The sequence below is a fragment of the Pseudopodoces humilis genome, chromosome 8 (genome assembly GCF_049639895.1).
Source record: "Pseudopodoces humilis isolate 2021_Gansu_Grassland_sample_001 chromosome 8, ASM4963989v1, whole genome shotgun sequence".
NCBI lineage: Eukaryota > Metazoa > Chordata > Aves > Passeriformes > Paridae > Pseudopodoces > Pseudopodoces humilis.
In genome coordinates this window covers 35,460,073-35,475,652 of record NC_142207.1, presented here as the reverse complement: position 1 = coordinate 35,475,652, position 15,580 = coordinate 35,460,073, and the positions used below count along the sequence as shown (strand labels likewise).

The 15,580-nt window shown below is 39.0% G+C and overlaps 1 protein-coding gene across 2 annotated transcripts in view; it reads right to left on the bottom strand.

The window, feature by feature from the left end:
- The window catches only part of UBE2F (ubiquitin conjugating enzyme E2 F (putative)), a 53,181-nt gene that overhangs the window by 24,890 nt on the left and 12,711 nt on the right, over positions 1–15,580 (bottom strand). For both annotated transcript variants that reach the window (XM_088058921.1, XM_005528931.3), the window contains 3 exons: positions 12,015–12,082; positions 8,467–8,537; positions 4,662–4,719 (listed from right to left, as the gene is read on the bottom strand). In XM_088058921.1, coding sequence (XP_087915047.1) covers positions 4,662–4,719; positions 8,467–8,537; positions 12,015–12,082 — 197 coding nt within the window. The remainder of the gene's footprint in view (positions 1–4,661; positions 4,720–8,466; positions 8,538–12,014; positions 12,083–15,580) is intronic.

Here is a 15,580-nt window from a genome sequence, read left to right as displayed (position 1 = left end):
AGGCACTTCTCAGCTTATGAAAACATTTCTTCCCTCCTAAACTGCCTTCTCCCAAATAAAATCTCCTTTTATATTTCCTCTCCTGCTCCTCTCTAATCTTGCAAAAGTTGGAAAACATTGTTTCCACCCAGAATAAGGTGATAAAGTGAATGCCACCTTTCTTTAGCCACCCCAGTTGTCATGTGCCTGCCATCCCGGCCTGTGCTTCCCACCCAAACACAACAGCAGCTCCCTACAGGACTTTGGGTAACTTAAAAGGCATAAACTGCTCCAGTTAGCAAACACAAAACAAGGAGGAAGGCTGGAAAACCATTTCTTTTGTACTTAAATATAGGAGGAGAAAGAAAACAGGAACAATTCCAGCCTGTTCCTCTCGCAGTGTGAACTGCCAAGTATGCAGGAGCACTCCTCTCAAGTCCCTCGCTTTGTCACTGACTCCTGACATTTGTCCCCGTGGTAACTTCAGGGCAAGTGGATAATCCAGTATAAATTATTCCCTGGGGAATTCTCTGATAGCTTCTTAATGAACTACACCGCAGTGATTACAACACTGAAGCCACCACCCTCTGGAAACCAGTCTGCTCAGTGCATTATAGCTGACACAAATTGAATATTCAGAAATGAACAATCTCGGGAGAACAAGTATGGTTTAATTACACTTAGTGAGGTACCTCAGCTCTCCTGACTCAGAGGCTTATAATAACAGCTACTGTATCTAAACCAAAGATTTGGCTTTGCCAGGGGACATTAAAAAAAGAAAATTAAAATTTTGCAAATATTTTCTGAAGCAAAAGCTATTAAAAGACACTGAGTTGTATATTTTCACCAGCCTAGGCATGTATGGAGGGGAAAGAAATAAACCACTTCTAACAAAACTGCTAAAGTCAATTTATAATAAAGTCAAAATACAAAACAATATATCCCTGGAAAAATATTTCCAGAAGCTTACTTTAAGAAAAAACTGAATGTCAGATCTACACAGAAGATTGTATTCAGTGCTTTACAGCTTCTCTTTCCAAATACTGGGTCTGAAGTTTTTATTCAATTTTTAGAAAAGACCAACTCCAAAACAGGATTTAAATAAATCAATAGCTGTACAATGTTATCATAATGCTGAGAAAAACAGCCTGAGCAACAAGAATTAATGTTAACATAAAGCATACAGGTTTCTTTTTTCTCTTCATCCTCAAGACAGTGACAGTTATTTTATTGTCTGTCTAACACACTCCTCTACACTAATTACAGATGATTTGACAGCAGACTATCTATTTTCCTTAAGATGATGGGTGAAAGTTTTGTACTTTCAAAACTCCTCAGGTTGATGCTCAAACATTGAGGTAAACTGGAAAAATTAAGTCACGACCCTCTGATTTATTTCTCCAAGAGATTAATCTGACATTTGGAAAAATCCAAATGAAGTCATTCCACTGCCTGAAGACAACAGCAGAACCAGTGAACCAAACAGGACCAAACCTTGCCATTTAGTATTAAAACACTAATTAAATAAGCAAGGCTCTTGAAGATCAACTCCACGTAGCAATAGTTTAGTGGAAATGAGTCTTAATTGCTTTTAGGTCAGGTAATCTAATATCACAGACAGATATTTATTAACCTAGGATCTGGAGTTATGAGAGAGAAATTCCTGAAAAAGCAGTGGTTGGCATGAAAAAGCTGTCTGCAGACCTAGTTTAAGACTACCTGGATGTTTCCCACTCCTGCTCCTGTCTCTCCTGACAGCAGTAAGACAAAAATTACAAAACCTAGCACTTCAAACTATCTCAGTGAAAAACTGAAATGCACATACACCTAAACAAAAAGGGAAACCCTCCAGAAAACAGCCCAGCTCCCTGAGACCAGCTGGGTCTCCACCAGAACACAGCTACAAAAAGAAGAAAAAGGACAAATACTCCCTGTGAACATCCATCATACATTGTTAAACACTGGTTTTAATGTTCATATGCTCAGCCCTCCACAGAGCTGCCCAAGTGTGCTTTGATTATTTTTAAGGTCCATCAATCAGCCACTGATTTATGAACCAATTTCCAGTTGCAGTTACTTAGAGGAAACTGCAGAAGGAGCCTGACTTTTAAAACCAGTCAGGCATTTAAAATACAGATCCGCTTGTTCAGTTATTAAAATCAATCACCTGAGATGTTTTCATAGCAAAATGAAAACAAACATTTAGGACAAAGCTGAGGAATATTAAGGAGAAAGCTAGGCAGGTGATAATCCTGGCAAATAAGGTGCAAGTTGAGGACTAACAGTAGCTACTAAAGCACCCTGGAGGTTGAAATTGAAATTACTGAAGGGTACAAAGCAGAGTAGCAGAGTTAACAGCAACAGCATGAAGTCATATGCGGTATTTAAAAGCTGGTCTTTCCAGTGACATAAAATCTGAGAACAGAATGGAATTAAAACCATCTATTTGCTTTATGCCTGGGAAACATTAATTTTGACCATCACACCTAAAAACAGGAGAAAAGCAAGTTCAGACACTGTGAGCCGGGCCCAAAGTAACTGCAACAGTCTCCAGCTTTGTGAATAAGCTGTCTTAGAGAGGAAAATATGCAATAAAACAATGTAGAACATGCCAGAATGGAGACTGAAAGGTAAATAAGCTCCTGCTGCTAACTCATGTTTAGCTACAAAGGATTGAATGATGACACAAAGATCAGCTGGAAAGCACTGCAGCAGTGTTCACACAATCCAGGAGACCAACCACTACCAAAAATTACCTAAGGGTTTGGAATTCTGGAGTGTTTCTGTGAATTAAAAAAAGTGATTTAAAAAGTGTATATATAGACAGGCTGGCAAGTTAATGTTTTAAACCTGCTTCAGGCTAAGAGCCCAACCCTGCTCAGAATCTGATTTTAAAAAAGCATCTAATGCAGGAATTCAGAAATAGCACATTCATTACTGCCTTCCCTCACACACAGGCTGCTCTTCACAGTGGCCAATGGAAACGTGTTCCCAAGCACAAAGAAGCGAAAAAAGATAAAGCTCAACACTTGGTAACCTGAAGAGAATTCAATTATGAATGAGAAGACACCAAGTGCAAAAAAATGCTGGGAAACAAAACTGAGTTAGGTCTTTCCCCCCCTTAAGAATCCTCCACACTGTTAAAAATACACCTTATCACGTAACTTTTACAGACAATTGAGCAGATTTTCATTTTTATTTCAGAAAGTTTCTTCATGTTTCTATTCTTCATTTAATACTAAAAAAAAAATATTAAAAAGGTCACAGCAGTTTATTTAGAAGGATTTTTCACATAAGAGCTCTGCTGCCACCACAAGGATTCAGAAATGAGACACAATCAAAAACTTGAGCCTTCTAAAGGGTTAAGCACACAAGCTCCATCCATCTGCATTCAGCACGGTTTGTGCATGAAGCTTCTCATATGTATTCTAGATTTGAATGGCTTTTTTAATGCCCTTGGAAACAGTTTTTGTGGCAGAAGGACATGCCCCCTTCTCAATTTAAATCTTTAGGAGTAGTTCAGAGTGTTTTATTGGGCAGATCTGGGTGCTATTCCTCCAGAAAACCAGTCTGACTTCATATTATTGAAAAATGAAATACTGACTTTGAAGTCCACAACAGGCCAAGACTGGACTTCTGTTCACTGTGCTTCTGTGAAAATTCTCACTGTTCCCCTTCTGGTGATGAAAAGCTGTAAAAAGTGAGCTCACAACTGTGGTGCTTCAATGTTAAAAAATTAAAAATCCAAGGAGGACATCTGATTTGATTCTTTTCTTTCTGAAGTTTACCTATTACTTCCTTTTCTCTTGCTGAATCTTTTAATTCAACAATCACAGAAAAAGCTCCTTTTGGGTTTCTCTTCCACTTGTACTAATTTTTTAATGGCTGAAGCTTAAAACTTGTAGCCTAAAAACTCTCTCTGAATGAAAACACAGGGACAGGAGCAGAACTAGTTAACATAAATTACTCAGTGCCTTGATTTAACCTGAGATAGAAACAGAAACACAAAGGGCAAAACAAAATCACACCAACTGATAAAAAAAACAACAGGGAAAGACTGTTTAAGAAAATCCACAAAACAACGCACTCATTTTACCTCCTCAGAAGAGATTTGACAGATGAAGAAAGTCACAGATCTCATTCACAGTGCCAAAAAGCAAACCAAGTATCAGATAAAGGTCATTCTCAATTTGGTATTTGAAAGAGACAAACACCTGATGTGTACCCTTTATGCACTTAATGTTGTTAAGGCTCTGGAAGAAACAATTCTGGCAGCATTCCTGGGAACAGCAGCAACAGGAAGATAAATTCCTGCTCAGTGCTCTGCAGTGATTTTGTCAGGAATACCAATCCCATGGAAATTACCAGGGTTATGGATTGCTGTTCACAGGATGCCTGGGTGAAAAGCAGCACACCTCACAGAGTGTGGGTTCTCAGAGTCACACCAACCTCCAAAACCTTTGATCAGAGCAGGACTTGTGCAGCCACACTAAAACTACCAACATTTCTACAATCAGAACTGTACTTGCTCCACTGTTGCCACCAACACTTGCAGAAAGACAAAAATCCCACCTCAAAAACTTGTTCTCGAGCAAACCACAAAAGCTGTTTCTTTCCAAGGCCAGGAAAGGATTTTTAAAGATGTATCTAGTTTGATAGACACATCCAAAAGGAAACAGTACCTTTAAGGTTCTAGTTGGGGCCCAGCCAGTGCCATCAATTGAGTGTTCTCTCAATAAACTGCAAAAAAAAAAAAAAACAAAAAAACCACACATATTATACAGAGCAACTTCTGCTTAAAATGCCTTTGTCAGAAAGTTTCTCAGAAAACATTAGGAAGTAATTGCAAGATAAGATCTAATTCCTGTACTATTTATATCCAGGTAATGGAATTTTAAACCCCAGGAGTTGGGATGTCTGCCTAAAATTACCTTCTACATACTGTCATTACAGAACTCCCCATCTGAGCTCAACCTCTGTCAAAACACCTGAATTATCTTCCTCCAGCAGCAGACAGTGACAGAAACCCTTGTGACAAGCTCAACATTGAACTCTTTTTTTTATTCCCTCATGCATTTTAGAACATGCTAATCTCTGATGAAGAGACAGCATTGCAGGATGACCCATCTCTCACCAAAACTGGCACAAACCAATGCAAAAAAGGGTGTTTTGGGGAGGGATATTCGCAAAGAGAGGATTATCCTCTATTCTGTGAAAGGACTTCAGCTTCCTATAGGTAAAGGAAAGTAAGTGGAAGAGTTTTAGTCTGTCTGCTCCAGAGGAAAAACTTCCTTATAAAATATAACCTGAATTTTAATATGAATATTAATATATAAAATACAGAATCTCCTATATGCACACATCCAGTAGAAAAATTCTATATGACCAGTGTATTATGGTATATATTAAGCCCAGTGAAGCTGCTGATGTATTTGCAATTAGAAACCATTGAGGTGTTCAGGCATTTCTGGACCTTTCAGATCCAACTTCAGAAGTTATAAGACGGAGATATACTGGGGATCAGAGCACAACTGAGAAATAAACTGAAGTCTTGCTCAGAAAATGAACGAAAATGTCTAAAAAACTCCTTGAACCATCATTTCACAATCACACCTTCCTCTGTAAGGAGTAATCTAAAACTGCCAATTCACGCAACAAAGCACAAAAATTCACTACCAGCAGCAGCTTCTGCTACTGAAATGACAGGGTTAAAGTAAAATAGTCTTAAACTATTAGGTTTTAGCAATTTCCAGGGTGACATGTAGTAAATAATTTTTAAATTACAGTAGATGACTAAACCATATAGATTATGTAGTTATTTAATGAACACAGCAAGTTTTTATCCAAGGAAATTCAATCCTTGTTCAGTGCAGAGATCCTAGGAACAGAATAATCAACCTGGACAGGCCCATTCCACCTTAACTGTGCTGCTCATCTCATTTCTGTGCTTTTAGAAAGATAAAATATGCCATTACCACTTGTGCAACATTAAAAATAACATCTTGTGGCAGCAGTTTGTGTCCATATGACAAAAGCAAAGAAAGCTTGCTTTTTGTCTGTTCCTTATCAAGCTGTATGACAGTACTTCCATTTGCCTCTCCACACACCTCACTGTGAAATTCCAAGCGAGGAGGAAGTTAACACACAAACTGAAATGATAAAAATATTCAGTGACAAAACACCTGAGCATGAGCTAAGCCTCATGAACAGCCCTGCAGCTTCTCAAGGCCTCAGAGATCTCCTGGCACATCTCCAGCTGGGGATACCACAGCCAGGACTGAAGAGGTACTTTTACCTCTCAGAGTACTCAGGCAGGAAAGCAGTGAAGACAGAAGTGTCCCTTTGGCTTAATACTCCTCATTTGCTGATAGAATTTGTTTCACCTTTCTTCCACAGACTGGGAATGATCATTAAGCTCCTAAACAGAACCTCTGTCCAGATTTAAGGAGACCTCCCAGTCTATGATTACAAATCCTTGTATCTGGGCTCCTATGGGCAGACTGAAAAATCACTGCTTTTCAACTTTTAGTAACCAAAACAGCCACTGATGTGACCAGTCAGCTGCTCAGCTTTCAGTTCAACAAATATCTTATTCTGGGAGTAATTCCTGCACGGAAGAAAGCTTTGAGGATTTTTTTTTTTTTTTTAAATACACACATCCTAAAGAGATCTTTCAAAAAACATCTCCTGAAGTGGGAACTGCATGATTCCAGTAAGTGTAAAACCTTCTGAAACTACAGCTGACCCAACCTGCTGCTTAAGTGACTACTATTTACTGTAGGGACTGAAGATCAATCCTGGAATATTCTCAATTTTTTCTATCCACATGAGCAGTAGAGGTGATATCCAGTGTGGGCCAGACCTAATTAGCATCCATCATTAATAATATGGTCCAGGGTAACTGCAGTCCATAAAGCACAGAAAAGCCCCACTTTTCCTGCCCCCTGACCACAGCTTTAATCATTTAGAATGTCTTAATCCAGGGATGATTATCAAACCAACACACACCACAGCACAAGGTATGTGGGGGGAAACCACTGATGAAGATATTTTTTCTGCTTTTAAAAATAACTGAAGCTATTTTAATGCAAAGACTCTTGGGTAAGTTGATTGCAGACACTATACATAGAATGCATTTTCTAACAGGCATAAAGCAATTAAGTTATTTTAGTTTTTCCATCTAATGCCAGACATTTCCAAGGCATGTTAAGGTATGTTAAGGCACCTGACAATCCAAACTGTTTCAATGTGGATGCTGAAAAAATGCCTTCACTTGATTAGAATGATGCTCCAAACACCACATTCATCTCTTATAATTAAAACCATTTAAAGAGATGGAAAAGTTGTGGCTGTCCCGTCCCTGGAAGCGCTCCAGGCCAGGCTGGATGGGTCTTGGAGCAAACCTATCTAGTGGAAGTTGTCCCTGTCCAAGGAAGGGCGTGGAATGGGATGAGCTTTAAGGTCCCTTCCAAACCAAACCACTCTGGGATTTGATGAATGTGAGGCTTTATTGAACCTCAGAAAATGCTGTGCTATAGCTGGAGCTTCAGCTTGGTTTGGTGCCCTGGTTCAAACACTTGACTTGCCTAGGAAGGGCAATTAAAAACTTCATTTTCACCAGGACTTTCAACACAGCACAAAAATGATTTTCCATCTAGAGGAGAAAATCAGCTTCTCTTTAAGCACTGTTTTGCTACACATAGTGACAACCATGCTGGATTTTCAGAACAGCTTTCAATCTCACTTATGGGCTTTGCTTCTGCTTCATCTGCTTTTTCTTCTGTGTGCCATTAACTTGAAAATGACAGGCAGGCTTCTCACTTCTGTTTCTGTTTGGTTTCTGGCCAATTTCACCATCAGGTATTGAGGATGACATTGCAAAGTTTCACAAATTCATTTGGAAGAGGAAACATTTACTATCAAGGAAAACCACCCAGCAACAGAAGCCTCTCAGTCTGGCAAAGCAAAGCTTTCAGGTTTCATATCCTGACTTGACCCCAACTTTGTTATAACTGGCACATGTCTTTTATCAGTGGCTACTAAATATTATAATTAAGAAATGGCAAACAAAGAATAATTACTGTCAAAGTTTAACAAACACTTTTTTCCCTCCTTTTTGAAGTATAAAGCATTTTCAAGCTCTTAACACACTTGGGCATTAAATGGTAAAGCCTCAAAACCTCCCTCTGGGCCTGAGGATTTTTCATTTATGAGAGAAGGAAGAAAAAACCCAACTACATTTTGATTAGGCTGGAGTTTACATTTTTACCCCAAGTAGAACAAAATACTAAGTCTGAACCTGAAAAGTCAGGCTCTACATGGTCCCTACAGCACAGCAAGAATGAGACTTTCAGTAGATTTTTATGTTCCTAAAAGTTACATGCAGAATCAGCAGAAAAAATACTGTCACGAGAGTTACATCCAATATTTTATCAAACAGAGAAAACCTCCAAGGTTAAAAAAACTCTAACAGAATGTTGTTCCTACCTTAGGCAGATTTCTCCTGTCTCTGTAATGTTCGGGTGCCAGATTCTTGTCAAACATTTTACCTTTGGAGGCTGCCAGGAGAGAAAACAAATTACTGTGTTATCTTTAAGATAAAACCCTGTTAATAACTCATAAAACAGAAAAAGGCAAGTATATTTGATATTCACAGCCTGGATTTGTATGTTTAGGGCAACAATACATAACCTAAAGAGTCAAACCAGGTTTCTCTGCCCTTTTAGCTTTTCTCAACTCTTCATAAGAACCAGGCTGGTATTAGGCTCTTCCTTAGAAAAAAAAAAGAACTTTTAAGAAAGCCAAGAAAATTTACTCCTCAGGGAAAAGAAAACACCCTAAGTCATTCAGTTTCCTCATACTTAACTATTAGGACAATCATTTAAACCACAAAAACTTCACCCTTCACCGAGGCTTGTCCAAATCAGGGATTTGTTAAAGAACAGCAGAGGACACAAAGGTAACAACTACACCAAATAAATAACTTTTTAAATGCAGACCCTCCTGCTCACAAGGAATTCCTGAAAAGGAATGCAGAGCTGAATCTGAGACACTGAAATGCCACAGGCAAGATCACCAAATTTCTGAATTTCATAGTAGTGTTCTGAAATTCAGATTTTTAAAGTACAATCTCCTTTGCTCTAGTTTTGTGAAGTAAATAAAGAGTGAGACATAAAAATTTCAGTAGCTTAGCAACAGCACGTTGTTTCATCCCTGCTCTCCCCATCAGGACTTGCAGCTTTCAATCAGGCAGATTATTTCTGATAGGAAGTGTCTTGGAATCCATCAGCACACACCAGCACCTTGCAAAACTTCAATTAAACCACATATTATAAATGTGGAGCCATCTCCCTCCGCTTTTTCCAATGATGTCTTCAATCAAGAGGCAAAACAACTCCAAGAGCTTTATTTGCATGACAGTTTCATGTGTTTTGTCTCATTTTGTTCCCAATTTCCCATTACCTTTTTAAGAAAATTTTTTAATTAACACTCCTTGGAAAAGGTAAGAAAATATGCATGGCACTGAGACACCAAAAACATACCTAAAAGAGATGTTCTAGAACAAAAACACTGACCACCACAACAAATCTGGGATTAATAATGCAGGTTTTGCCCTTCCTCCACTTTATTTCTGTGAAGTAACTCAAGGGACATCAGTCATGGCATTACTGAAAATTAAGTGGCTCACAGTCCAGGAGTTTTTGACCTCCAAAATACTTTAGAAGTTTTTTTAACAGCACAAGCTTTTCATTAGCTACACTTTCACACTGTTTTGAAAGATGATGTCTAGTTCTCAAGCTAGGGAAAGCAGCAGAATTTATTCCATGCCATTAGATCAAGATAAAAGAGGAAATTTCTACCATATGCACCTTCAAAAAAGGAATGTATTGATGAGTCTAAAAAACACTTTATAGGAACTCCTTTAAAAAAAAATCCCCAAATCCTCACAGCGAATTAACTGGTGCCTCATTTTTCGTACTGTGGAAACAAAAAGAATTCCTTTAGCCTTTCAAAGTGATTTTCATTGCTACAAGTTAGAAAAACCCACTCCTGACAGTAAGACAAAGGTGTTTCTCTCTCTCCTTTTTCTCATTTAGACATACAGGACAACTGCAGCACTACCATAAAATCTATCTTCATACAAAACTTTTCCTTGCAACTTGTTCCAAGTCATTTTTGAACCTTCCCCAGGCTAACAAATCTGAAGATTTCCTCAGGGTGATGTTTCATTTGAACACCTGTGACACTCTGCACAACAAAGCTCCCAAAATCCATTTATTTCCTTGCTCAAACTCCTACTTCCCCTCAGACACCGCCAGCAGCACGCACAGGTAGATCCAGCCTCAGCTGTGACCACATTCACTTCCTTCTCCATTTCCAAGCAGCCACCTCTGCTCTGGGATCACTCATTTAAAATTAAGTTTCAGTTCTTAATAAATTTGCACTCTAAAAGGACAAGTGTACCAACAGACCTTACAATTTTTTTAAAAATTATGCATTATTTCTATATGTAATTTGATCAGTATTCTGTAGCTGCAACTCTTCACTAGTGAAGAAATTTACCTGGAGAAGGGATGTGGCTCCTGAGAGAAATCTGGAATCAATGTTATTTGAAATGTTTTCTCTAGACACCAGCTAGTCCCAAAGCGTTCTGCCAAATCACCCTGCAACTGCAATTACAGATTTTCTTACAGTTTGTAAAAAACATAACTCCCCCCAGGAGGCCCTAATATGGATACAAGCTCCTGGGGATGAAATAATGTCCAGCCCTGAGATATTTCCTACCACTTTCCACCACCAGTTTCTGAAGAACTCTGAGACTGGCTGAAAGTGAACACTACAGAGTGAAGCATGGAGTGGTTTGGTTGAAAGCCACAGTACAAAGTTTTCCAGATTTTTCCTCTTGATTTATTTTCTGCTCCTCCACTACATCACAATTCCACATCCACTCCTTTTGCCGTGCAGAGGTGTGATATCCCAACCCTGCCTGCAGGCTGAAAGCCCTGGCAAGTGTGCAGAGCTCTCCTGAAAACAGGCATCACTTGTTTCAGTCCATTCTGCCTGGCAGGAGACAAACCACAGCCTCAGCATAACTCAATATTGGGGAGCACATGTGAGTTAATAACCTGACCCAAATCAAACATTCAACCTCCTGCATTCTTCCAAAGCATTTTATTTTTGTATTGCATGAGAGGTGTTCAAATTTAAAAATATTTTATTAACATTTGCTGTAGATTTTCCTGTCAGTGCTGGGCAAGGAACCATAACAAACTAGAGAATTTTTACGTATGAGAACTGAGAATCAAAAAACAGCTCAAAATTGGACTTGAGCTCTCCTGTTAATGCACAGCAAGCACTTTCCTGCAGCAGTGTTAGGTGAGCAACTGGAGTACAAAAATTAGAGGAAATAAAATAAGTACAAAAAAGTTAGTAAGGGTGACCCCCTGTCATAGTATGAAATTCTCTGGTAAAGTTAAGGGGAACTTAAAACTTCCACAACCAAACCCACACAACTGCAAACACTACCTAGTTGTGACTGCAACTACTACACATAGACAATGCTGAATTTAGGCTCAGCACAGCTGAGATGAACCAAAGATCCTCTCTGAAACTCTTCCCCAGGATCCTTCCCTACACATTCTTCAGCCTCTCTGAAAGGAGTCTCAACTACCAGCATCAAAAGTGAGACAACAAAGCAGAAGAATGGAGGGGGGGGGGGAAATTACAGAACTGTCAACTTTTTCCTTTGGTTCATTTATTTCATTCTTAGATATATAACTTTTTAATGAGAATAATCATTAAATCCCAGTCTCATTAATAACTAACAGGAAAGAGCAGAATCTAAGCCAGAAGGGAGGACACTCAGGTCTGACTCATCTGCACTTCCAAGAGCTTCTCCCAGACAGCTGCAGAAACATATTTTATTAAAAGATAGACCATCTTTTCTCAGTCCCAATGCCAGGTTCCCCCTGAAGTCCTGTTACCTGCAAAGAAAATCTAAAATGACAACTATGAGACTAAAGACAAATACTTACCACCATATTGTAGGCATCAGGAACTTCAGTTTCAAACTGAAACTTTCCCCCTTGGTAATAGCCCTCATCTAGAAAAGGGAAAACAAGGAAAATAGTTAGATAAGAGAAAAGCACCCAGATTAAAACAATAGCACAGGGTTATCATCAAATACTGGCTGCACCACCAGCTGCCACCTAATCCAAATAGTTTGTGAGCATCATGTCTTTCTGCACTCCCAACATTTTTACAGCAGAAATTCAAAGTCAGGAGAGCCAGTAGTCCAGAAAAATCCACCATTCTGATCACAGGAACAGGGGTGCTCACCTAGAGGAACCTTGGACTGAATTTCTCGCTGTAGGAAGAAAATCCTGGCACTTGGCAGACAGTACAACATTAGTGACCCTTGGAATGAGCTGGAGAAATCCTCCACTTGCTAATGCATTGCTAAATCCTGCTCCAGGGCTGAGCACATCTTCCCAAACTTGTGCTGGCACTCATGGTGAGGAGTATGAATGATGTCTGCAAGAGCATTGTTTCAGAGTGTACTTCAATAAGATCAAGCAGGCTCTTTCATTGCAATTATCTTAATATGATGTATCAGCTAGGAAAACATGTCTGCTTCTCTGCCAACCTCAGTATTGAATTATTAAAATGGCTAAATTTTCCAATATGACATATTAAAATATCTACTTACATTTAACCAGGGCTAATGGAATGGGATGACAGTCAGCCTGCAACTCTTGAAATATCTGTGTTTGGAAGCTGAAATGCTTGCAAGTGATCTGAAATGCATCTGGCATTGCTACTTCTGAGGTTTTTCACTGAATAAAGGGAAACAGGTACCCAGCCCACACTGGGGGTTTGAGACATCTGAGGGATGCTCTGGCTTAAACCACCTTGAGCACTCCAGCCCCACTGAAGGCCGCAAGGGCTGGTTAGCATTATCTGATGCAGGTTTTTTATCTTTCTTAAACCAACACTGCAAAGAAATGTTCCATGAAATAATCCATAGTTTACAGAAAGACTAATTTTTTTATTATCTAGCTTGTTCCAAATGACAAAAAAAACCAAACAGCTTGTCTACTGTAGGTTATCAAAATCCTCTTTCAGGTTGCTGTCTCCTGATCTGCTTTTCAAATCTATTCTCTGTTCCCACTCCAATTCAATTCTGAAGTCTGCTGGATTTATTAAGCAATTTTAGGCCTGCTATGCTTTACCAGAAATTAAAGAGACATGCACTGATTTTTATAGGAAAAAAGATAAAAGCATTTCTCTTTTGTTTTTAAATATACAGAGCTAAAAACCAGTAAAGCAAGCCATTACTGAAGAACAAGAAGTAAGAGGTGAGTTACACTCATACCCTTTGGTAAAATTGTTACCTGTCAAATGTGCAATACACTCAGAGTGAGACACTGTTCCAGAAAGCAATTATTGGGAAAACGGTCCAGTATCCCCCAGGAGTTCTAACACCACATTTATCCAAGAGAACACAGACAGCTGACTGCACTTTATCCACCATCCAACACTATAATACATTTTAACCAAGTGTCAGGAATTATCACATTTCCAAGTACAAAAGTTATTTTCCTTGGCTTAAGTTCATTAGTTCCCTGATTTGCTGGACTTGGGAGCAAAGCATGCAGCAGCTCTTCACATTCCACCCCTGCTAAAATTAAATAAATGCCTCCTGATGGATGTATCCACATGTGTCTTACATCAAAGAAAATCCTCAGGTTTAATGAACACTCACTGAAATCGTTGTCCACCAGAAACACTCAAGAACTTTCATATCAAGCCTTCCTCCAGGACAATTTAATATTCATCACTGCCCTCAAATTACAACTCATTTTATATTTTGGTTTTACCTTGACAGCAATCACTAATCACATTAACACTAATCAAAAACCGCACTGGGTAAGCTCCTGGCTCTGCTGTTAAATAAGCAAGGACATATTTTACACAGTTATGAGAGCAAAACATCTCCCCTCTTTTAAACAATTCTTCCTCTGGGTTTGTATAGCAACAATAAACTACTCATTAGCAATCACTCAAATACATATTAAAAATTCTGGAGAGCCTCAGTATCCAGGCCAGAAATCTTGCACTGCATTAACAAGATAACCCTTCACAATGAAATCATCTTTCAGCATCTCAAGTAAATAGGTTCTCAGACCTGGAGAGAAATCCTCAATTTTTTTAGGCATGTGAAAGTGGTGGGAAAAAAGTTCTGGCAGAGTTAACAGTGAGGAAAGAGCTATAAATAAACCCATCAAATGGAACAGCCTTAACACAGTTAAAGTTGGCCACAGAGGCTTTTGCTAAAAAGGGAGTATGTCTGAGCCACTGTTTTCCTCCTACTGCTTAAATTTATGTCTTCAAGCTGTATTAGCAGAGCAAGCATCCCTCCCACTTCAGTCTCAAGTTTCATTACCAACAACCTGACTAATCTTAGCTTGCATTTGTAGGGTGTTTTAATGCCTGAAAGCGCTCTGGAAAACACTTAACCAAATTATTTCCTCATTTTAGAAGAAAATGCAAGATAATTAGGGCAGGCCACAAAGGATGCACTTTGGATAGTAGCTCCCTGAATCAGCCATGCTCAGCCATGCTCACCAATATTTGTGAGCATTTCATCAGAAAACAGGGTCTTTATTAAACCCCTTAGTGTGGCACTCAAATATCCACACCAACCCCAGCAGCCTGAGAACTGCAGGGAAACTGCATTTACTGCACTTACTCTTCTGGGTTTTTTCAAGTATAAGCTACCTAAAGTTACCTCCTTTATTTTTTTTTCCAGGTCATTACCATGTTTTAGTCCTTCCTCAGCTTCCAATTTTGTGCTCCAAATACCAGTGCAGCAAGCCTGGATTCTAAGCATCCATCGCCTTATCTTCCCTAGATTTTAATCCAATATGATACTGGTGCAAAAATAAGAACAGAGGCAAGTGGTGGCACAAGGGTATTTTTCAAAGGCAGAACAACTGTTTCAATGACAAAAGCGAAGAGAAGCTTCAGACAGCAGAGAAAACCAGCAGTGCCTGCCTTGGGGACACAGAGTTTTGTCTGCTGCAGCAGAAAAATACAAATCTTAGCCATTTTCTAGCATGTGCTGCTAAATATTCACTGAGGGTGCACTGCAGAAACATACAGGGACTGGAATTTCTTCCATTATGTGAAAAAAAGCAGCCACCCTTATCAAGGTCTTCTGAAAAATCATTTTAAATGAAAAACTTCCTGTGACCAGGAAAATTTTGTGTTATTAAATACTGGCTGAGAAAGATTTTTTATGAGAGGTGCTGAGCAAGGGATCTGAAATGATTTCTGCTCGGTGGTCAAGTTTATTTTCTTATTCAAATTAGTCTATATGTGAAAGCCTAAGGAAGCCTCTTTTACTGTCCTTTCAAGACCAGCCACATTCAAAATGACTGCATAGAACAAAGTCAAGATTCATGCAAATACTGTTCAGACAAACAAAAAGAGTTGGCTCAAACCTGCTTGAGCCACAAAATTTCTGTGACAACCACTCTGCTGCCTCAAGAAAAACTAAGAAACCTTCAATATTTAAGAGAGGCAGAAAATTACAAAG